Raw genomic sequence first — 24,034 nt, 5'->3', positions numbered from 1 at the left:
TAAAAAAGTTTTTAGATAGTGCAATGTATTTAAGATTTAGCAGAAAGCTAAAGCAAACATAAAAGTCTTCAGTCTTGTTTTAAAGGTGCTCAGAGTTGGGGCAAGTCTTTAAAGAAGATGATACCTTCATTGTATCTCCCTCGCACCAATTCAATTATCTGTTAAAGGCCAACAACATACCACAAGCGGTGGGACGAGTCAGACACTATGAGCCGTTCAAGGCCTCTTTGTCTAAGCCTAAGTCTCTATCACACACACACACACACACACACACACACACACACACACACACACACACACACACACACACACACACACACACACACACACACACACACACACACACACACACACACACACACACACACACACACAAACCTGAATGGGATGTCTGGTTGAAAAACCAACCTCTGTGGTGGTGGTTCCTAGACCGGTCTAGCTGGGCTGGGCTGTTGGTCTTGAAAAAATGGTCAAACACCCTCGGTACATCTCCATCATCACATCCACGATCGGTAGCACAGCCTGGAATCTCCATGTTGCTCAACGTTAGTGAGGGTCGAGGTTAGGTTTAACCCGCTGCGCCGCGCCCTTTTGGCAGAGACTCCAGAGCGCGACCACGGCCGCCCCTGGTTGATGGGACTATAAGGGCAGAGTTCCTCTCTCTTTCCAATGACTATAGATTTAATAATTGCATGACTTTTTTTTAATTCCAACGTGTTTCAATTGCGCTTTTGAAGATGCTTTGTGAATCACTTTGTGGCGGGATAAAGACCCTAACCTGAATATCCTAGTAATAAAGTCCCCCCCCCCCCCCCCCCCAGATGACTTCTAATGGGCTCCTCCATACAACAGACGTTTGTGAGTATATGATCTGTGGAAATAGTGCTCCATCCAGGATTGAGCAACGTTTGCGGAGATGGCTTGTTTGACCTGTTCACACTGTTTGCTCAAAAACAGCAGGATTACAGCCACACCCTGACCCAGACTCCAATAACACTCAGCCAGGTGAGGTCCCATCCATCATCCACACACACTCCCACACCTAGGCCTATATGCAGTGAGGTCCTCTTCCATATCGAAGAGACTGTGGGTCTCTCGCTTCTCCCAAGTGAAGTTTTGTTGATGTTTCGTCTGCCTTTTATGGAATTCGCGTTTCAAAATGGTTCAAAGTTGCTTAATTTGTCACGATTATCTTGATGAACAAAACTAATGCACATTTATCGCTAGAAATGTTATCTTGAGTTATTTTGTATTTGGAAATACAAACTTTTTTAACCAAAATGTTTGAAAATCAATGGTAAATTTGCAAAATGTATGTACATTTCCCTCTTCGCTCTCATACACAAAATCCCTACAATAGCTCTATATATAGTTATATATCTGTCGATCTATCGAGATAAGGATATAAATATAAGATACTTGTTCAAAATTATCGATTTGAATTGTTAAATCCCATATTAATAAAGTATAGTTAATATTATAAGTGTGGTGTATTTAGTAAATTATCAATATAATAAAATGGGTTCTAGAGGAAATGCCAGCGGAATCATACCTGAACACTCCTGTTGAACCACTCAGTGGTAGAAAGGTCGTGCCAGCACTTGTCTGCTCAGAAATTTCCTAGTACATTTTGGAATGATTACCAACCTGTCAGCAGATTCAATTCAATTTAAACCACACAAGAGACAGGTCAGTGAAGCTTTTACCTTTTTCTATATCTATATATATGTTTTAATGAATACTGATATATATATATATATATATGTAATTTTTATTTAATTTATATATTTATTGATTAGGGATGTTATGATCAGACGACGATCATATATCACAGTGAAATATATATTAATAGGATGTTTCCAATTTACAGAAGCGTAATGCATTCCATCGAAATAAAGAATTCTCCTTTTGTTTTTTCTGAGTCAACAAGTTTATTATCTCAGAATACTGCGAAAAGTTTTCATGTAAAAATACAATTCTGCTGTTATTTCTTGACGATATACCTCAAAACCCAAGGGAAACATATCCCACCTGCTTACTTTATTTTTTATTTTGGTTTATGTTTGAGAAATTGGTAAATCGATCCCCTACTTAAATTAAAAACAAAAAGCCAGATTTATTTTTATCCATTAAAACTTTTCTCAGAGTTCTGAGATAATTTGTCTTTTTTTCGGAAAAACAAAAGCAGAATGTATTTTCTCAGGTGAATGCATAACACTTCCGTACTGATTATATCAGGGTTTCTACTTTGTTTGTCTTATATGTTATGCCGATATAAATGCTTTGTGTTCTTATCTATGTAACCTATCAGGTTACAGGTCTAGGGCTATATAGGTCTAGGGCTGCTTTTGGTGCAAACCTATACATTAAAAATGTATAATAACAAAAATAATATGGGGAGAATGAAGCCCGGTGAGATGTAGGCTAGTTATTGCATCCTATCACTGAGATCAACCAAAACCTTCTTTGTTATGATAAGCCTATTATTGTGAGTCAAGATGAATTAGGCCTATCCCCAGGCCCGGATTAAGCAGTCACAGGACCCTGGGCACAAATGTTGGATGCCCCCCCCCCCACCCCCCCCCCCCCCCGAACACCTGCTGTGGCAGGTGTTTTTTTATTATTAATGATTAGGCCTATTGTAGCCTAATCATACAGAACAGAAATGTTTCTATTGCATATTATCAACAAAGCATTATATGCTAAAACAAGACAAAGAAACATTTAACAAAGCTAAATGATATGCTAAAACCATCACCATCAAAATGAAATAGTTTAATTATTTGTTTATTCGATTTGTTTATTCAGTTTATACTAGCCTAGCCCTATCAACTTATGAATAGCTGAATGAACATATGAACATAGAGTTTTTTAATGTGACTGGCATCATCCCTTGGTCTCCTTTCTTCACTCAGGATCCCCTATCACGGTCTGGTTGTCTGTCTTTCTGATTTCCCCACTTCTGTCCTCTCTTTCATCTTGATCCTTAAACTAGTACTCCTCTCCGCCAGGGTATGTCTATATAATGAATGGCAATACATTACACGTAGAAGTTGGTAAACAGAAGTAAGTCTGAATACAAATATGTAACATTAAATGAGAAATAATATATATATGTTTATGTCTCCCTCCCAGACGCACCTGTTAGAAAAACTTCTTACGGGCTCTCCTACTAGCAAAGTCAGTGATAACTTCATCGAATTCCAGGCTCCTGAGTAGCTCCGTCTCGATGGCCATGAGTGACAGCGCGCTGAGGCGCTGTTGCGTCTGTGTCGTTCTAAGCTCATTTTTAATTCTGGCCAGATGTGAAAATGATCGTTGCCCTTCACAATTTGTCACAGGCAGGGTCAAAAAAATACGGAGAGCTATAAAAACGCTTGGGAAAGTTGATTGCAGACCATGTTTTAAGATCATCTTCAAAAGCTTTTGAGGAGACTTATCCTGTTCGTTTTGTATGAAACTTCTGAACTGGATTATTTCATTGGCCAAGTCGACATCTAAATCAGATGGGTATGACATGCAGAGCACTTCTGCCTGTTCACGGATACTGGTCAAATTGTCAGTTTCCATAAAGAGCACCTTAAATTTGTCCAAAACATCCCGATATGCGTCCATTCTGTGCCCCAGGCAGCTAACCAGTTTGTCAATTATGACATTGAATGTTGCTACCTGATATTGCTCTTGGCCTGTCACAGCCTGTACAGTACATTCCGCTACACTCAAACAGGGGATACTTGGTAAACGTTTCTAATTGAAACCGAGGCAACCGGCGTGCGCTGATATTGACTCATTCGCAACTTAAAGGGGCCCGCCCAAAAAAATAAAAATAAAAAAATAAAAATCGGGCGAGTCTTGGGCCCTCTGGCTGGGCGGGGCCCTGGGCACGGGCCCATAAAACCCATTGGTTAATCCGGCCCTGCCTATCCCAGATAGCAAACTGTCATTGAAACTTTGTTAAATCAACATTCCGTTATCAACATTAAATCCTTGATTCAATATTTGAACTCTGATGTCGATTCTACATCATTTTAATTTGCACCCTTTTTTAATATTGAAACAACATTGAAATCCTATCCATAGATCAACAGAATTTCAATGGTATTTCAATTATCAGGAATATTGAAACACTGATACAATTTCAACTGAACTAAGGATCAACATTTAATTTAGAGGCGCCTTTCAAGACACCCAAGGTCACCTTACAGAGCATATAGTCATCATAAATCGTTTAAAAAACAAGACATTGTGGAAAAATAAATAAATAAATCAAATAAATAAATAAATAAGTAAATATAATAAATAAAAAAATAAATAAAAAAACAAGACAAAACAAAACAAACAAACAATCAAAACAGTGATCAGTTAGACGTTGTGTGCGAGTTTGAACAGGTGAGTTTTGAGTTGTGACTTGAAGTTTTATGTGTGGGGGGAGGGAGTTCCAGAGCCTGGAATATGATTGCTAAGCATACGAAAATGTAATGCCCTAAATTAAATAGCCTATAATGAATATCCTGCTTTATCGACAGCCAGGATGTTAAAAAGTGATGGAAAATTTGAAAGCTTGTATGCCTATAGCCTAGCCTAAAACACAGACCACACCACACTGTTTAAGGTAAAAAAAAACAACATTTTATTACAGGATTACTTGACGTCACGTCTTCCACTCCCTCCGGCCCGGTCTGGCGCATAGCGCAGCCACTTTTGAACAGCCTGGGCAAAAGTGTATTGGGTGACGGCGCCTGTCCTGAGCTGCTGTGTAATAGCACCTAAAACAGAAAATACAAGCACAATGCAAAGAAATTTGCCTTAAAGTTAAACAGAACTCCCACATATATGCACACTTGGAAACAAATTCGGTAGAAATTAAATAAAAAATATAGTTTTGCTTACTTTGTGTGCCATAGTGATCTGTAAGAAAACAGAAAAGACAAAAGTCAGTGTTAACAAGCAGCAATTTAAATACAGACAGTGTGATTGTAATTTATATATGTACTCAGGTAACCAAAAAGTTTCCCCTAATATTCCCCCAATATTTGTATCTGCTGTATCTTGTATCATTACTTGTTTAAGAAGTCTTGACAAACATTTATATACGCCGCTCCTGGGACGCTAGTGAAACGTTCCGCAGCGCGCCCGGTGGAAATGGTCTCATTGATTAGAGTGGAAGCGATCAGCAGCGGTGACCGCGGCGCAGCCGTCCCGCGGCGCGTACGCCTCCGGTGGAATCAAGGCCTCACCCTACATGCCCACTGCACCGTCAGTCAACGGACGTGGGAAGGCGCGGCTGACGGATGGGGGAGTAGTCTTTGCAGAGGCATCCGTCAGCCAATCAAATCGCTTCGCCGCTTCTTCCTGCTTGTTGCGATGCAAGATGACCCGCTTTCCCGCTTTCCAGTATCGTCAGAGCCCGAGTCGCATCACAGTGCTTAAATTTGCATACGCGATCTGATTGGATGACGGATCCGTCGCTGCCGAAAAAGTTGAAAATTTTTCAACTTTTTGACGGAGCCGAAGGCTCCAACGGAACGGACGGATTGCATTGCGCGTCCGTCCCCATTCAAAGTCAATGGGGATCAGTCAACGGACGGAGGTAGTGGGCACGAGGCGTTACACCGAATTCTGCCACCAACCGAAAAGTGTGCCCCCAGGGGGCGCTGTTGTACATTTTCTGCAACATGCAGGTGTGCATTATAACAAAAACATAAATAAATCATAAGATCTCTCCCAATCTCCCCCCGTCTTTCTTTTCTTGATACTAACATTGACTCTAAACAGCATTTTACACAGTAGCCTATAATAGGAAATGCTCAAAGGTAAATCAACGTAATTTAACACTGACTGTTGCTTTTTATGGGCAAAGAAGCAACGGTGAAGGCGGCGGTCAGAAGAAAAATCTGTGCTGTTTCAATAGATTTCACGACATACATCCATGTATATGCTGCCTACTTAGCAATTGGTATAATGGTACAGATATGTATTTCGAGCAAGCTATCACAAAAATGAACTGGACTCACGACGATAGCCATCAGCATGAAGTTACATTAACTTTGGCAGATTTTGACATTGATTTAACAAAATCTATTTCAATGACTGCAGTACTGCGTGGGTTACCACCATGTTAACGAGTAACAGTATTTGATTTAGTACAATTCATTCATATCGAACATTACATAAGCAAGCTTACCTGATCGTATGGGTCAAGGGTCCAGAAAGGAGATGTGTCCGGTGAAGTACGTTGGTCTACAACCCGATGATCTCCCGGTCAACCAAAAATCGATGGATTTTTAATCATATTTCCCGGTCAACTATAATATATCGATGCAATTTCAATCATATTTCCCGGTCAACTATATATCGATGCATTTTCAACCATATTTCCCGGTCAACTATATGTTGATGGCTTTTCAACAACGGTCGTTTCCCAGTCAACTCTAAATCAATGACTTTGATATGGTAATGGTGATTCAACATTTATTTTGCATTGAAATTTCAATATCAACCATAATGATGATTCAGATGGAAAATCAATGTTTATTCAATGTTTGCTTGCTGTCTGGGATGTTAAATGTAAGATCACTGTCAGCAATGTTTTTTTTCATGAGTCACGTAATCCCTTAGCCTGGCAAGCCAGACCCATATCGGAAAGATATTGGGTCTGGTCTCGTACGGTGGCAGTGTGGGCGGGATAAACGGTTGTCTTTCAAGTTCCCTCTGCACGCAATAGGATAGCGCTACAACCAATCAGAGCAACGAAGAAGGTGACATAGTCAGAGCAACGGAAATTTCCGTCGCTCTAAAATCTAACTTTTACCGTATCCGGTCCGAAAACTCAGAATACATCTTTCTTTCATGGAAAGACTTCAGTGCAGTTCTTTGTTCATTTCTCAAAGAAAATCATAAATTCAAGCCTTGAAGAGTCGCGGCAAAAGCCGAGTCGAAAGACAGCTATTCGCCAGCAACCGTCGCAACTCTGTCGTCATTCGGCTCGATTCCGCCCCTCACGATCGGATTGGCCTGTCCCTTTTTCGGTTTCCAGCAGCGAAAAACGACGACAGAAGGCTAGACCTCCCTGGCTGCAAATTAAATTTGCGGCTGCTAGGGGCGTCTAGATTTCTAGGCTAGTAATCCCTATGAAGGCCGTTGAAACGAGTGCGTCGACGCCCACATCAGTCATTTATACACAGCATCATTCATTTATGCGCAACGTGCTCCGTTGGTTTTCGACATCATTTATATACATTGAATATTCATGACCGCCTTGATTCAAGGTCCCTCATTGGACACAACCAATGCACGTTAACGTGTCAATTTTGTTGCTACGTCCAAATATAACACGTTAACGCACACAATTGGTCTGTCACCGTTAGCGGGTGGCAGGCAGGCAGGTAGGACCCAATTGACAGTTCAGGTAAAAGGATAATTTATTAACTCAAAAGGCAAGGAAAGCGGTTGACGCGGGTAACACAGGGAACACCGGGAACACAGGTAAAACACAGGACACAACTCACCACAAACTAAAATGATCCGATAAGGAACAAAGGAAAGACAAGGGCTTAAAAACCAAACACACAGGGCACGCAATGAGTAACAGCTGAAACACACAGGAGGGAAACCTGACATGGGGAGAAACAAGACCGATACCAAAGTAAAACAGGTAACACACCAAAACAAGACAAGGAAAACGACAGACCATGACAGTACCCCCCCCCCCTCAAGGGTCCACTACCAGGCGACCCACGACATGCAAAAAAAAGAAAGACAAATCCAAGTAGGGTGGATGGAGGGGAGCCAGGAGGAGGGAACAAAAAAAAGTCTGGAGGCCGGCAATCCTGGAGGCCTGGAGCCCTTTTTCTCCTGTTGGTCACCCAGCCGTAACAGCCCTGACTGAGCTAAACTATTAAGAGCGATTTGATGAGCATTGTGTAACGAGCGTTGTGTTTGTTCCTGCTATCCCGTACAGCATGTCATCATGGGGACAGAGGAAATGGTCCTTCCTCCTGGTTCTTACTTTAATGCTTTTCTCGATCGTAATGGTGATGATCAGTCTCCTGCAGCCGGAGCGGGCGATCAGTCTCCTGCAGCCGGAGCGGGCGATCCGGCTGGTGAGTTTGGAAAGTTTTTAATGAAGTTGCTCCGATTGGTCGGAAGGTCAGAGGTGAAAAGTCGGAATGGGAAACGCTCCATCTCTGACCAACGTGCGTTCGAGCTAACAAATCGGAAAAATCATGGATGCTACAAGAATACAAATGCATTATTCTAATTATATATTATAAATGTAAATGAGCCAGTTCTGAAAAAAATTATTGTCGGCAGTAAATGAACAAACTATACATTGCCGTCAACGTAAGAGAAGCCTTCAAAAAGAACAAGTGCCATTAGTAGTAACAATGCTAGATACCGTATTGGTGTATACTCGGTATCGGCCGATGCTCAAGTTCAGGAAAAATTGTATCGTAAATTTGACCCTCATTAGAGGGTCAAAACGTACGGAAGGCCATTGGGGACAGAATACGCGTTAACACAGAGGAAACGGCCATGTTGAGACGGCAAAAATGATCGCCTTGACTACACAGCCAATAATACGGCAGTATTTTGTCATATTGGAATGTCTTTTCATCTGCGATTTTTTTATCGGTTATGAGCAACCTTCCCTTTTCAGAAATATTGACCAGATACGTTTCTAGAAGATTCGCTAGACTCCAGTGCTGTGTCTGAAATCGCGTACTTACGTAAGTGCACTTACATTGAGTGCACTTCATTATCCCAGCAGTACACTTACTTATAGGCGCAGTGCTCCCATTTCTACAGTGCACTGTCAAAACAGCCTTTGCGCACCTACCGGAAATTAGTTTGCAGTTTGATGGTTCTTCTTCTGCGGTATTTTTTCAATAATAAAAAAAATATATAATATAATAATAACTCGCCATCTTAAAAGCTATCAATTTCATTACCATCAATCAATTTCTATCGATTTTATCTGTTATTATTTGAGCACTGTATAGTACTAATCAACTCTAAAACATTTGAAGTTCCCGCCCCCTCCGCTACGTAGACAAGATGGCGGCCGTTGAGGGTGGAAAGTTTCCATCGGTCCACACTCATGTTTTAGATCGTTTTGAGTGCGCCACTGAGGTACTTCCAGTGCACTGTATTTTGTGCACTCAAAAAAGTAAGTGAAAGTGTAGAAGTGAGCGATTTCAGACACAGCACAGGTCTCCGGAGTAAACAGGAAGTAACAACCTCCCCTTTACTAACCCTTTCTCTCGCCTGCTGCACTAACAGAAGCGTGAGGCCTGCGGCTGCAGCGTGCGCTCCGACTCTGAGACCTTCACCCGCGTCCCCGGCTCCAGGACCCTGCTCATCAACGCGTTCCGCGAGCACCGCACGCCCGCGGCGAGCATCCGCCTGCTGGCCATCGTGCCCGGCGAGGAGCGCTCCCTGCGGAGCCGCTGCGTGTTCTGTTGCCAAGGGGACAGCGAGATGGCAACGGCCACGGCCCAGCGCACCACCCACCGATCCAACTACTTCTTCCCATACGGGACGGGAGACTTCCTGTGCCTGATCCCCCCCGGCTGCGAGCCCAGGTAGGGCCATTCAAGAATGTTTATTTCACTGTCGCCAATGGAGCCTACGGTGACATTCGAAACACATTTGACCAATATTGAGGGCAGCTGCTCTCTGATTGGCTGGATGTCTCCCAGGTTCGTTGGGCTGTTGTCCGGAGACAGCGTGGACTTCACCAACTTCACCCTGCTGCCCGTCCTGAACCGGGCCTCCGTGGAGCGGCCCCGGCTCCCGCTCGGCTTCACTCTGTGCATCGCCAACATGTTCAACAGCTACGACAACGTGCTGCAGTTTGTCCAGGTCACCACTTTCAGTTTGTCCAGGTCAAAGGTCACCAGTTTCAGAGGTCACCAGTCTCATTGTGTCCAGGTCACCACTTTCAGTTCGTCCAGGTCAAAGGTCACCAGCCTCAGAGGTCAGCAGTCTCATTGTGTCAAGGTCACCAGTTTCAGTTTGTCAAGGTCAAAGGCAGTGTTGGTCAAGTTACTTTTAAAAAGTAATTAGTTACAGTTACAAATTACTTCTCCCAAAAAGTAATTGAGTTAGTATTAGTAACTCAGTTACCACATTGAAAAAATTATTAGTTACTCAGCAAAGTAACTGTGGCGTTATTTTTCATGTTCTATAACGCTGTTACGGTCTATAACATCTTTAACGTCAAAGATGTTTATGTTAACTGATTGAAGAATATAAACACTATATACAGTATTTTAGAACATTTGGTATTTATTTGAACTCAATAGATTGCGGCCTGCCATATGATGCATAGAAATAAAACATAGAAAATAAATATTGAAAATAAAATTCAAGTGCAAATGTAAACTTGGGTAAAAAGAAACAAAGGAAAAACTGGCTATTGAGTAGGCCTAGTGCAATTCTCTACCTGTATACCATTGCACAATAAACAGAACACTATCCAACTCTTAAATATTCAGTGCAACAAATCAAGCGTTGTTTGTTTTAGAGTGTCTCCGTTTCCTTCTCTGGAGCTCCCGCTAGCTGCATTTGGGCTTGGGGTTGGGTTAGCAGCGGCAGCAGCAACAAGTGTCATATTCGCATGGGTTGATGTAAGGTGCTTAATTAGATTTGAGTTACTTGAGGCAGACGTGGATAAAGTTAAAGGCATAGCGTGAATGATACAAACACATTCTTGCTTTTAATTACCATGAGTGAGAAGTACTAAGTAGTGCCGGTACTTCCAGTTAGAGAACGCTACGTTTGAATTCCCTGGCTCGTCTCCATTGTCACTGTCTTGAGCTGTAGTCAGAGCGTGCAGTGAGACAGCGTGAGCAGGGCATCCGCCCACCCAGCCAATCATCATCGCGTTTGCAACGGTGTCCTCATCCCCACGCCCCTGCTCTCTCCACGCAGCTTGTGTGTAATATGACACTGCACGCTTCATTCAAACAAATTGTAGTAACGCGCCACTTTACATTATCAGTAACGATAACGGCGTTGCAACAACGATGAGAAAAGTAATTAATTAGATTACTCTTACTTAAAAAAGAACGCCGTTATACTTAAACGCCGTTACTCACAACACTGGTCACAAGTCTGAGTTTGTCCAGGTCAAAGGTCACCAGTTTCAGAGGTCACCAGTCTCATTGTGTCCAGGTCACTATTCCCAGTTTGTCCTGGTGAAAGGTCACCAGTTTCAGAGGTCACCAGTCTCCTTGTGTCGAGGTCACCACTTTCAGTTTGTCCAGGTCAAAGGCCACCAGTTTCAGAGGTCACCAGTCTCATTGTGTCCAGGTCACCAGTCTCAGTGTGTCAAGGTCACAGGTCACCCGTCTCAGTGTGTCAGGGTCACAGGTCACCAGTCTCAGTGTGTCCAGGTCACCACTCCAGTGGAATAACATGGGTCCCCATAACTTCCATTTTGGTATCTAAACCATGTTATGAAGACTGGTATCTGTTGGGACTCTCCCCCCTACAGCATGGATCCAGAGACATCCCAGTGATGACAGCTTTTAGACACGACAGAAACCAGTCAGCTCACAGCCCTGGTCACACGATACACAAACGTGGATTCAGCATCGAGTTTAAAGCTGTGAGCGACGAAAATGTACACATATTACTGGAATTTAATGGAAACTGTGGCTATGCAGGCGATGGAGCTCTACCGACTGCTAGGGATCCAAAGAGTCATCGTCTACAAGACCAGCTGCTCCGCTACCATGGATACGGTGCTTGATTACTACTCCCGCAAGGTGCGCTAAGAAGCTAACCCGCTAACATTTTTGGCGCTTATTGTATGTCGTGTGTCTTGGCACTTAATGTAAGCACTTATCGCATAGTTATTAAAATCTCGTAGCGTCTTATCCTAGCTACCTTTTTCGTAGACGGGAAGGGGTTAACCTAGCGATTGTTAGTGCCTGGCACTTGTTTCTATGAACATCCTTACTGTTCCGACAGTGATATATTTGTTTATTTATCTTCTGACAATACTTATGCAAGTCGCTTTGGATAAAAGCGTCCGCAAATGCCCTAAATGTAAATGTGAATGTAAACGTACATTGTTTCGGCCCTCTCCCCCCAGACGGGCTTCCTGCAGGTGCGGCCCTGGCCAATCGACGCCTTCCTGAAGCCTTCCTCCAGCTGGACGCCGTCGCTGGGGCCGGGTCAGATCCACTACTACGGCCAGATCCCCTCCAGCAACGACTGTCTGTACAGGAGCATGTACCAGTCCCGCTACGTCCTCATGCACGACGCCGACGAGGTCATACTGCCCGCAGGTATGGCACAATTGTACTTTTCGGATTTTTGGGGGTAATGGGGGAGGCTATGGAGTGCCTAGGTGAACAAGTGAGCCTTGAGTCTTTTGCGGAAGCCGGTGAGCATCGTTGAGCAGTTGATCACCAAATATGGGCACGGATTCATGTTGTTAAAGGTCCCATGACATGCTATTTTATGTATTCTTTAATATAGGTATTAGTGGGCAACTAACACAGTATTCAAAGACGTTCACTAAATTCAGCCGTGGTGCAGAGTTACAGCCACTCCGAGCCAGTCGCACATTGAGCTTCCCCCAAATGCGCTGTTTCGGTGGGCGTGTCAAGGAGGAGGGTGGGGGTGTGGCCCTGAGCAGCTTGCAGCCACCATGCGCTCTGTTTACAGTGGATGTATCGCAATGGCGAGCCGCACACAGCCTTTAGCCGTGTTCTGTAAATATTCTAGAACACACGGGAGTCCTGGAGCTCTATATCTAAATATTATCATATAGCCTACACAGATATCTATATCATATAATATATATTATCACGGCCAAAAGCTGTGTGAGCCGATATTATGAATCTCAAACGACCGCGTTGGGTTCTCCGACGTTCCTGGTTCTTCAACGTCCACATCAATGTGAATACACACACTGTAACGCAAGTGTTTCTTGTCGGTTCTTTGACGTGTCTTGTATTTCCACAACGAGACTGTCGTGGGGGTTATCTGAGCCATGGTTGAGAAGGAATTGGGGGAAAGGAACTTTGATTTGACTCGCTGAAGTACATGAACTGCGACATGCCGCCGGTTGCCGCGAGGCACCATCGCCCGGCAGCGGGCAGCCGGCAGCAGGCAGCGCGCGGTTCAGTCGACTTCAGGTTGATGTGAAAGTGGAAGAACCAGAGACGTCGCAGAACCCGACAAAGTCGTTTGTGATTCATAATATCGTCTGGAGGCGCACACAATATGTTATATGATATAGATATCTATGTATATGATATTATTTAGATATAGAGCTCCAGGACTGTAACGCAAGTGACTCGAGACACGAGACTCGTATTGGGGGTTATCTCAGCCAAGGTTGAGAATGAATTGGGGGGAAGGAACTTTGGCTTTGACTCCCTCAAGAACATGAACCACGACATGGAGGAGAAAGGGATTGTTGGCGGCGAATGTCTCCCGCTTGAGCCCCGCTGAGGGACCACCGCCGGAGGCGGAGGTGCATAAGCGCTGCCCGGCAAAGATCCCTTTCTCCTCCTTGGAGAAACGTCAAAGAACCGACAAGAAACACTTGCGTTACAGTGTGTGTATTCACACACACACATGTAGCGCTCGCACGGTCGAGTCTCATTGGCGGGCCAACGTCTCTGGGCGGGCCAGGCAGAGTAAGGGGAGGAGCTGAGATTCCTCATGACGTCATGAGCACAGATTTCCAAATCAGTGCGCTTGAGCCTCCGTTTTTTCAAAGGCGAGCAGAACAGCTAGTGCTCATTTTACACCAAACGCAAGTTTTAGCCACTGGGGGACCATAGGCAGGCTAGGGGAACTCATATTTATGTTAGAAAACCTCATAAATTGAGATTTTCATGTCATGGGACCTTTAAAAAAGACTGGCCAATCAGATAAGATTATTTAGTGCATGCTCTCTTCGCTGTGAACGCAGTTTTCTCCTCATATTTTAACGTCGTTAAGCTATGAGGACGACCGCTGTGTCTTTCGGTGTTCATCCCAGGCCACTGATGGTGCCAATCTGTTGACAGGCAATGTGTCTTTCCAAACGCTGATCAGTGACCTGGAAAAAGCCCACGGAGAGAAGGTCAACTTTTACTTCCCCAACAACGTTTTCCCTTACGAAGAAAAGGAGGAGAACAGCAGGTACGCCCTTCCGCCTGAAGATACGGCAGGTTTCATTCCAATACATTTATATAGTCGAAACTTTGGTCCAAAGTCACTGACAGTAAGTGCATTCAACAATGAATATATACCCCAGAAAGTGCAAGATTAATTTAGGTTAAAAAAATCACAAAATAAGCAAAGCAACTGCTTTTAAGTGCTAAGGTACAGAAAGAAGAAATGGAGACCAATTGAGAATTATGATTATTTTATTGGTTATGATTATTATGATTCATTATGATTAATAATCAATAATAATCATATCATCATTATTATGATGATATGATTATTTGAAAGGGGGCATATTAGACCACCAGGTGTGGTTTATATTTTACATATATTGATTAATTCAAATGAAATAAAAATACATTTTTTTTTAATAATTAATATTCTATAAATAATATATATTTTTATTATATATATTTTACATTCATATACATATGAATATATTGTAATATTTTACATTCATATATATATATATATATGCATAATTATTTTTTTGTCTCCTGTGTCCTCCTCAGGTTTGACTTTCCAGAGTGGAGGAACGTTCCTGGCTCCAACTTCCTGGGTCATGTTCTGAGGGAGCTAGACACGTCGGGCTACAACACGGGGAAGCTTGTGCTGGACCCCCGCGGCGTCCTACAGATGGAGGTTCACAGCGTCAACGAACACATCGACGGAGGACGTACCGAGCGGGTAAGTGTCGTGGCATAAACTCTAGCAGTCATTCCCAAAGTGTGGTCCGCGGGCCACCAGTGGTCCGTGACGGTACTGCAGGTGGTCCCGTGTAACAGCGAAATATTTTTTTTATTTTTTTATTTTTTAACGTTCATTTTACGAGGAAATAAAATATGTTAGTTATTATGTCAGTTATTATAATAATAAAAAATACGTCAGGGTTTAGTAGGCCTATAAGAGATGCGGCTGTTTCAGGTAGGACTGTGTGTAGACATATTCGGGTCTAGAATCCAGACCGCTCCCTGCTCATTTCTGACCAATCGGGGCATCTCTTCCGCGATTGGTCCAGGAAGACATTTCTCACATGTGCGACGGAAATGGGTACACTTTTCATTGGCTGGGAAACATAAGGAGGGCGGGAGCAGAGAGGGAGTTTAGTTCGGGTGAACTTTTTTGTATTATTAATTCATACACCAAATTAATAAATCAGAGGTGAAATATTCTGGAGTACTTCTCAAGAGTATTTTTTACATTTCAAACCCGCCGGTCCCACGATAATTACACCAATCATAAGAAAACACTTCCTGCCCTTAAACTTCACAATTGACTCCACATTTCAACACTCAATTTGCGAGGGTTAACATGACCGCATGAATCATGTTGACCCCGTCCAGGTCGGCCGAGAGCGCGGCCAGCTGTACCACGTCCGGCGCAGGAAGAACAACCAGCAGGGGGCGCTGGTCCGGGACGAGGGGCTGCTGAAGGTGGCCGGGGCCCTGGTGGAGCGGGTCAACCACGCCCTGAGCTCCATGGGTCTCCTCAACACCACCGCTGGCCCCGCTCCAACCTCAGCCCATCCTAGTCCTGCCATGGCAGGACTACGTTGACGTTAGCTACACGTTAGCTAATACAACGTTAACGTTAGCTAACGCCAATTTTAGAAATGAGCATGACTTTGTTACCATCAGCAGAAGAAGGATTACGACAAAGTATTGCAAAGAAGTTTTTAATTCACTGATTTATTTTATGAAAATGAGTATCTCTTGAGACGCTTTGCCATCAGGCCCGGAACCTCCGCCAGACAACCGCCCTTTGACCTCGGTGCTCAACCCACACACTTACCTGGTATGACAACAAGACAGGAAGTAATTAAGACAGCAAAAAAGATTATCAATCAGATTATTTTCAATGCAAATTCCGGCCTCTTCCAGGACATTTGATCAATTTATCCATTTTTTCCATGTTTTGATAGCAAGCTTTTAAAATCCAGGTTTTCCAGGACGCGTTGGAATCCTGCGGGGGTCGCGGTGTTTGAATGTGTGAATGAATGTTTTATGTGGTTCAGAAAAGCACTGTTTATTATTCATCATAATGAATATAATTCATGCTTATCGACGTAAAACGACGATCTCTCTCTTACCCCCAAACAGTTCCTCTCTTTGTAAATTATTCCACACCCTGAAAAATTAAAAAAATAACCATGGACATTTACCTTTATGCAAATGAGCCTTGCAGAGCCTGTTCGGTCAATCGGCATCCAGCGAGGAGGACCGCCGGCCGTGCAGTCTCGTGGTTTAATTTAACTTCCTGGTTTGAAGCACTTCCATCGACCATGTGGTGAACTCTCACCAGTGGCCACTTGAGGGTGTGCTAACAACGATTTCACTATTGCAAACGTCCTCCACATTGTAAATACTGTGTATGAGCACAGTCTTTCTTTAATTGATCTGTTTATAGGAGACACTGTAATTATTATAATATCACATATTTTACTTTTCATATCAGCTGGGAAAATGGTCCGTGTGGAATTGATTGCGCTGTTGCACATTGGCTGTTTCGGGCACAAACTCAATTATTGTTTTTAATCCACTGGACATGTATACATGGTTCATTCATCATATATAGGATTTAATAACCTGTTCATGGATCTCGCTCTGATCAGTTCAGATTATGTCCTGTCCATTCATTACATTCCTTGTTACAGTACTTGATTTCTGTACAGATACAGATAATATATAATATAAGTCAGGCTGTTGGTCATGTTTAATAAAAAGTAAATTCATGTAACTGCTTTGGGGTCAATTCTTAATGTAAACATTCATATTTTTAATAATGCACCAGGTTAGAGGGTTCCTTGTACTACGTACAGCATTAGACCTATGATAATGTAGTTCATATCCAAGCAAAATTGCTATTGCAACGGAAATATTCCTGACCAAATCGATATCGAATCGGATATTAAGTCAAATCCGAACCTTGTGAATCGGAATCTAATCGTTTAGTGATTCGATTCCAGTAGCGATACCCAGTCCTTCACGTGTCCTCATTGGCATATCAGGGGACCCTGTGGGGGGGGGGGGGGGGGGGGCTCTCCAGGAGATGGCTGGGTGGCACCCACTGGGTGGTCTTGTGTCTCCATAACCTGCTCTTTCGGGAGCAGGGGGTTGCTCACGGGTCTCCCATAGGGTGCTCTGACGGAGACGGCAGGTGCTCACGTGTCTCCCGTCACCTCCTCGTGCGGGGGCGGGGGCGGCGGCGGCGGCGGGTGGGTGCCCATGTGCCTCCTCAGGTTCCCGATCTGGGAGAACTCTTTGGGGCAGCGGGGGCAGCTGAAGGGCTTGACCCCGTCGTGGCTCAGCATGTGCCTCTTCAGGCAGCTGACCGTGATGAACCTCTTGGGGCAGACGGCGCACGGGTACGGCCTCTCGCCCGAGTGCGAGCGGCCGTGCACCACCAGGTGGCTCTTGGTGGTGAAGCCCTTCCCGCAGAGCGTGCACGTGTAGGGCGTGTCGCGCGTGTGAGTGCGCGTGTGCAGCAGCAGCTCCCCCGACGACAGGAAGCTCTTGCCGCACGCCGGGCACAGGAAGTCCTTCTGGCCGGCGTGCATGCGCATGTGCCGCACCATGCTCACCTTGCTGAAGCGCTTGCCGCACTCGGGGCAGAGGTGGGTGGGGCCCTCGGTGTGCGTCCGCTCGTGCTGCCGCAGGGAGTAGCGGCACAGGAAGCTGAGCGGGCAGTGGCCGCAGGGGAAGGCCCGCCCCTTCCTGTGCAGCCGCTGGTGCTGGTAGTAGCCCGACTTGCTGCCGAAGCCCTTCTCACAGGGCAGGCAGCGGTAGGGCAGCGCGTGGAGCTTCAGGTGCGTCTTCAGCTGGTTGGGCCGCAGGAAGCTCTTGCCGCAGCGGGGGCACCGCGTCTCCGCCTCCGTGTGGGGCGGGTTCTCCGGCCGCGCGCTCAGGAACCGCCGGTCTCGCCCCTTGGGCTTGTCGGCGGGGGGCTGCTCCGCCCCTTCTTCCGCTTCGTCGACCTCCTCCTCCTCCTCCTCCTCCTCCTCCTCGATCCGCTCTTCCTCCTCATCGCCTTTCCGCCTCTTCCTCTTGGTCGAGGCGGGCGTGGCCGCCGCCCTATCGGCGTTCTCCTTTCTCTGCCCCTCCCGGGCCGTGCCGTCCACGGCTTTCCTCCTGCCTGGGGGGCGCCCCCGGGGCTTGGGGACGGGACGCCCCGGTTCTGGGATGGGGGGTCCTGTAGAGGGGGGGATGGGGGGTCCTGTAGAGGGGGGGATGGGGGGTTCTGTAGAGGGGGGGATGGGGGGTTCTGTAGAGGGGGGGATGGGGGGTTCTGTAGAGGGGGGGATGGGGGGTTCTGTAGAGGGGGGGGTGGGGGGTCCTGTAGAGGGGGGGATGGGGGGTTTGGTCAATCGGGGGATGTTAGGGGGGATGATCTTGTGGAGTTGGATCTTCAGCATCTTGAAGGCGGGCTGGCGACAGGGGGACCGCCTGTGGCCTGGAGAGGAGAGAGGGGTGGAGAGAGGAGAGGAGGGGAGGAGAGGGGAGGAGAGGAGGAGAGGAGTGGAGGAGGGGAAAGAGGAGAGAGAGGAGGAGAGAGGAGGGGAGGAGGGGAGAGAGTAGAGAGGAGAGGAGAGGAGGAGAGAGGAGAGGAGGCGTGAGCTGAGCAGTCATTGCTTCCTAGGTAAAGAACCGTATCTCTAATCACTCCCACATCATTGAGCGTCAAGTCAATTAAACATTCTCCGCCAGTCTCACCTGTCGGTTTGATGGGCGGCTCCTTACGGCTGGGTCGCGTTGAGCTGTCCCGGGACTCCTCCTCCCCGCAAAGGACGTCCCCGTCCCCGTCTCCGTCCCCGCTGTCCGGGCCCTCCTCCGGTCGGGGGCCGCGGGCAGGGGGGGGCAGTGCCAGCGCGGCCATGATGGTGTTCACCTCCTCATAGCGGGGCGGGCCTGAGGGTCAATGACACGATCAGACTCCAGCGTCCACTGTGACCCCCCCCTGCCCCCCGGACAAGGGCGGAGGGAAGAGGATTCAGGGGGGGGGGGTTAAGACCCCCGCTGGGCAGGAGATCTTCCGCTTTAAAGAGAGAGTGTTCTAGAAGGACAACGTGGACTCTGAATATGGTCTACAAGATGAGATGAGATAAGCTTGTTCTTTAACGGGAGATTTGGGGGACAGAAGCAGGTCCCCCTCCCAGCGCCCGGGTCAGGACCACCCACCGTGGCCCAGGGCTCCCAGCCCCCGGTGGTGCAGCAGCAGCGTCTCCAGGGGGGAGGGGTCCGGCAGCCAGCGGCTGAACTCTGGTCCGGAGGGGCCGTCAGGGAGCCAGGCCGCCGTCTGAGGGGCAGGGAGGAGGAGGAAGAGGAGGAGGAGGGGAAGGAGGAGGAGGAGGAGGAGGAGGAGGAGGAGCAGGGAGGAGGAGGAAGAGGAGGAGGAGGGGAAGGAGGAGGAAGGAGGGGGAGGAGGAGGAGGAGAAGGGCGGAGGAGGGAGGAGGAGGAGCAGGGAGGAGGAGGGAGGGTGGAGCAGGAGAAGGGTGGAGGAGGAGGGAGAGGGAGGAGGAGGAGAAGGGTGGAGGAGGAGGAGGAGGAGCAGGAGGAGGAGAAGGAGGGAGGGAGGAGGAGGAGGAGGAGCAGGGAGGAGGAGGGGGAGGAGGTGGAGGGAGTAGCAGGGAGGAGGAGGACGAGGAGGGTGGAGCAGGGAGAGTTCTTAAAGTTTAAAGTTGAAGTATTTAAGGCAAGGCAACTTTATTTATACAGCACTTTTCACACACAAGGCAGACTCAAGGGCTTCACATATAAACATTGTCATACAATAAAAGAAGGGTTAGCAAAATATGTTCTTCCTTCATTACCCGTCTGAGATGATCAATTGATAACGGGGGGGGGGGGGGGGGGGGGGCTGGTGGCACCTGTGTGGGGGAGGGGGGTGTTGGTACCTGGGTGAGAGTGGGGTTGGGCAGCAGCTGCTCCAGTCTGGAGAGGAACTCGGCCAGCAGCCGTCTGAGGGTCTGGTCGTAGACCCGGCCGTACGTCACGGGGAACACCTCCTATCAGGGCCAGAGGTCATAGGTCATATGGAACACCTCCTATCAGGGCCAGAGGTCATAGGTCATATGGAACACCTCCTATCAGGGCCAGAGGTCATGGGTCATATGGAACACCTCCTATCAGGACCAGAGGTCATGGGTCATATGGAACACCTCCTATCAGGGACAGAGGTCATAGGTCATATGGAACACCTCCTATCAGGGCCAGAGGTCATAGGTCATATGGAACACCTCCTATCAGGACCAGAGGTCATAGGTCATATGGAACACCTCCTATCAGGACCAGAGGTCATGGGTCATATGGAACACCTCCTATCAGGGCCAGAGGTCATAGGTCATATGGAACACCTATCAGGACCAGAGGTCATATGGAACACCTCCTATCAGGACCAGAGGTCATATGGAACACCTCCTATCAGGGCCAGAGGTCATGGGTCATATGGAACACCTCCTATCAGGACCAGAGGTCATGGGTCATATGGAACACCTATCAGGACCAGAGGTCATGGGTCATATGGAACACATCTTATCAGGACCAGAGGTCAGTCCCTTACTGAGGTCACTGGCATCAACAAAAACAAACTCCGATGGGAGTGGAAGTCTTCTGTGAGTGTTTGACGCCTTCATTCGATGAATGAAGCATCTCATTCATCTCTTCGTATGAATGAACGCAAAGCGTGGCGCTGACCTTGAGGAAGATCTCCTTCTCCGAGGGGACGCTGATCAGCCGGAGGACCAGCTGGGAGAAGGCGATGGCGGAGGCCTCCAGGGTCTTCACCCCGCCCTGCACACAGGAGAGCAGGACAAGAGGAACACGTCAGGAGTCCGCTGAGATGGAGACCATGCTGAAGAGTCATGGAGTGAGTGTTTTGATTTGTTGTTATCCGGTCTGATTAAAAATATAATAATCTGATAGTCGTTAGTTCAAAATGTCAGCCCTTATGGAAAAACGTGTTATTGATGGTTTCTACGTGGTATTGATGGTTTCTACGTGGTATTGATGGTTTCGCCGTGGTATTGATGGTTTCGACGTGGTATTGATGGTTTCTACGTGGTATTGATGGTTTCTACGTGGTATTGATGCTTTCTACGTGGTATTGATGCTTTCTACGTGGTATTGATGCTTTCTACGTGGTATTGATGCTTTCTACGTGGTATTGATGCTTTCGACGTGGTATTGATGCTTTCGACGTGGTATTGATGCTTTCGACGTGGTATTGATGCTTTCGACGTGGTATTGATGGTTTCGACGTGGTATTGATGGTTTCGACGTGGTATTGATGGTTTCGACGTGGTATTGATGGTTTCGACGTGGTATTGATGGTTTCTACTTGATCTATCCTCCATAGGGTTCAGGCGTTTAGGGGTTCGGGGGTTAAGGGGTTAAGGGTATAGGGGTTAAGGGGTTCTACCTCCTGGTGGAGGGAGCCCAGCTGGGCGCTGCAGGCGTGGATCTTCTCCAGGTTGGCCTGGATCCTGACGAGGTCGGGCGGCCCGTCGGCCTTGCAGAGCTCCAGGATGAGCTGCAGGAGACAGGTGGGGAGGGACAGAGTGACCACACTGCTACACACTGCACCGGGAACACGTTCACACGCACGGGGATCACCTGAATCATGGTGTGGTGCTCAAACAGGGCGGCAGAATAAGGGCTATTTTAAAGAAACAAAAAGCGAATCGTTAGCTTGCTTTATTGTTGAAGCTTCATGATATGCGTGTTTACTAACGCCTTTGTGAACGACCAGGCATACAAGCACCATTATGTTTGTTACATAATATAAGGATAACTTATAACAAGAACGCAGGTCGAGACGAGGATATCCTTTTTAACTCTGATTTACTAGCACCAGAACAATGTTACAAGATACTCTTAAAAGGGGACGTATTATTCCACCAGGTGTGAGTGTGACTGGCCGCTTTGGAAATCGGCCTCTTCTGACATCACAAGTGGGTGTGTCCGCCTAGATGTGTGCTGGATAGATCGGTCTACCAGCCTACCCAGTGGACCGCAGCAAACGTCGCTCATCTACCCAGCACACATCTTGGCGGGCGCGCCCACTTGTGATGTCAGAAGAGGCCGATTATCAAAAACGGCTTGTGGCGGCTGAACACACTCACACCCGGTGGCGTAACATGATGTCACCTTTAACGTATGGCGCCGTAGAGCGCACCCGCCCCACCGGCGGTCCTCACCCTCGCCCTCAGCCCAAGGACTAGCTCCGCCCTCTGGCTCGGCGCCAGCAGCTCGGGCACCGTCTCCGTGACGACGGCCACGAGGTCGGCCAGCGCGTCGTAGCTCAGCACGCGGCGCTGATGGACCACCTGCCAGGCGGCGGCCAATAGGAGGCGCAGCGGGGAGACCAGGAGGCGGAGGGACGACAGGGGGAGGGGGGGGGCGCCTGAGGGAGGGGGGATCAGAGCAGACTTTACCACAACGGTTTGTTCGGTGAGTGTTGTACGACCTGGCACTTAATATACGCACTAATTGCATGTTGTACGTCATGGCACTTCATGGCACTTCATGTACACACTTATTGTATGTTGTACGTCCTGGCACTTAATGTACACACTTATTGTAATTTGTACGTACTGGCACTTAATATACGCACTTATTGCATGTTGTACGTCATGGCACTTAATGTACACACTTATTGTATGAGGTACGTCCTGGCACTTAATGTACGCATTTATTGTATGTTGTACGTCCTGGCAGCTAATGTACACACTTATTGTATGTTGTACGTCCTGGCAGTTATTGTACGCACTTAATGTATGTTGTACATCCTGGCACTTGATGTACTTGTTATTGAACATCCTTACTGTAAGCACTGGTTCTTTAAAGTTTAGTCATTTTCTTGCGTTTATTAAAACTGATATTTATTGGTTGTCTTCTTACTTCTGAACAAGATTAAAGCATGATAGCAGAGGGCTTGTACATCAGAATGCATCGGTGTACAAGCCCCACGGAGACCTCATTCATCCCCGAGGGGAAATTAAGACATTCTAAAACAAGTGAGTGTACGTTCATGACGGCTCATGTGTTCATGAACAAGGCTCTCATGTGTTCATGAACTAAGAGGGCGTACTGCACACGTCCTCTTCATCGCTTGCTGTAAAGAAGACGATTGGGGACCCTCACCCCTGAAAGTCCCCTACCCACATCCCCTCAGCCCTTTAATCTTCCTCACCATCCTCATTAACCACTTCATCAAGACCACGGGGTCCGTCCCGCTACTCACCGTGGCTGCTCGAACCCGTCTCCATCATATCTCCAGCCTCCGGTAACCGCGAGATAGACTAGCAGACTAACAGACTGATGTCCTCCTCGTTCTACGGTGGGAAACTTACATCCGGAGAAACCGGATGTTTTGTTTCTTCTTCTTCTTCTTCTTCTTCTTCAGTGGGTTTTTATGGCAGCAGGCATCCAAATTGTTGCATTGCTGCCACCTTCAGGTTAATTTAAGTCATATCTTCATATTCTTTTAATCAGACCAGTGTCTGATAAATACTTTAAAAAACAACACCTTCCCCTCCCACTTGACCCCAAATTTAAAATACCTTTAACTGAAATCTCTTCTAGACCAAACTCTCTCAATGTCTGTAACTCCTTCCTTTCCCTGCTGTATCTCCTACAATGTATAAGAACGTGAGGCAGTCTCGGGTTGTTGACATTCATCACACATTCCATCTTGATGTTTCCCTATGATAAAAAGAGTACTATTCAATAATGTGTGACCAATTCTCATTCTAGCAATAGTAACCTGTTCTTTCCTTCTCATCCCACAAGGTTTAGTTGACTCAGTCACTCTTCCATTTAATGAGAATAAATGTCTCCCTTTAGTCTCTCTCTCTCCCAT

The 24,034-nt window shown here is 46.7% G+C and overlaps 2 protein-coding genes across 5 annotated transcripts; one reads left to right on the top strand and one right to left on the bottom strand.

Annotated features, from left to right (window-relative positions):
• The first annotated feature begins 1,074 nt into the window (after positions 1-1,074).
• LOC132455018 (uncharacterized) lies at positions 1,075-16,179 on the top strand. Of its 2 annotated transcripts, XR_009525060.1 has the most exons (10): positions 1,075-1,689; positions 7,961-8,102; positions 9,283-9,584; positions 9,702-9,864; positions 11,673-11,774; positions 12,104-12,299; positions 14,037-14,151; positions 14,691-14,865; positions 15,522-15,800; positions 15,962-16,179. XR_009525060.1 is itself a non-coding variant. In XM_060048712.1 (9 exons), exons 2-9 carry the CDS (start codon positions 7,962-7,964, stop codon positions 15,732-15,734), a joined length of 1,407 nt encoding a protein of 468 aa, XP_059904695.1. In that variant the 5' UTR covers positions 1,075-1,689; position 7,961; the 3' UTR covers positions 15,735-16,179. The 2 variants fall into 2 exon arrangements, 1 of the variants encoding a protein (XP_059904695.1); XM_060048712.1 differs by having other exon boundaries at positions 15,522-16,179.
• Positions 16,180-16,317: 138 nt separating this feature from the next.
• On the bottom strand, positions 16,318-23,553 carry LOC132455007 (zinc finger protein 768-like). 3 transcript variants are annotated; one of them, XM_060048692.1, is made up of 8 exons: positions 23,417-23,553; positions 22,371-22,576; positions 21,593-21,703; positions 20,869-20,964; positions 20,070-20,180; positions 19,353-19,470; positions 18,888-19,082; positions 16,318-18,627 (listed from the first exon to the last, which is right to left on the bottom strand). In XM_060048692.1, the coding sequence occupies exons 1-8, from the start codon at positions 23,442-23,444 to the stop codon at positions 17,339-17,341; spliced, it is 2,154 nt and encodes a 717-aa protein (XP_059904675.1). In that variant the 5' UTR covers positions 23,445-23,553; the 3' UTR covers positions 16,318-17,338. The 3 variants fall into 3 exon arrangements, with proteins under 3 accessions (XP_059904675.1, XP_059904676.1, XP_059904677.1); XM_060048693.1 differs by lacking the exon at positions 23,417-23,553 and adding an exon at positions 21,787-21,829 and having other exon boundaries at positions 22,371-22,511; XM_060048694.1 differs by lacking the exons at positions 22,371-22,576; positions 23,417-23,553 and adding an exon at positions 21,787-22,238.
• Between the last annotated feature and the right edge of the window lie 481 nt (positions 23,554-24,034).

Source organism: Gadus macrocephalus, chromosome 4 (genome assembly GCF_031168955.1).
Source record: "Gadus macrocephalus chromosome 4, ASM3116895v1".
NCBI classification, from domain to species: Eukaryota; Metazoa; Chordata; class Actinopteri; order Gadiformes; family Gadidae; genus Gadus; species Gadus macrocephalus.
The sequence above is the reverse complement of the archived record's forward strand: the minus strand, read 5'-3'. Positions and strand labels throughout refer to the sequence as shown.

Coding starts and splice junctions, on each gene's coding strand:
- LOC132455018 (XM_060048712.1), top strand. CDS start 7,962: ATGTCATCATGGGGACAGAGGAAATGGTCCTTCCTCCTGGTTCTTACT. Junction 9,865..11,672: donor ACGTGCTGCAGTTTGTCCAG/GTCACCACTTTC, acceptor GTGGCTATGCAG/GCGATGGAGCTCTACCGACT. Junction 14,866..15,521: donor ACGGAGGACGTACCGAGCGG/GTAAGTGTCGTG, acceptor GACCCCGTCCAG/GTCGGCCGAGAGCGCGGCCA.
- LOC132455007 (XM_060048692.1), bottom strand. CDS start 23,444: ATGATGGAGACGGGTTCGAGCAGCCACG. Junction 20,965..21,592: donor TGGGCTCCCTCCACCAGGAG/GTAGAACCCCTT, acceptor TCCTGTGTGCAG/GGCGGGGTGAAGACCCTGGA. Junction 19,471..20,069: donor CCAACCCCACTCTCACCCAG/GTACCAACACCC, acceptor CCTGCCCCTCAG/ACGGCGGCCTGGCTCCCTGA.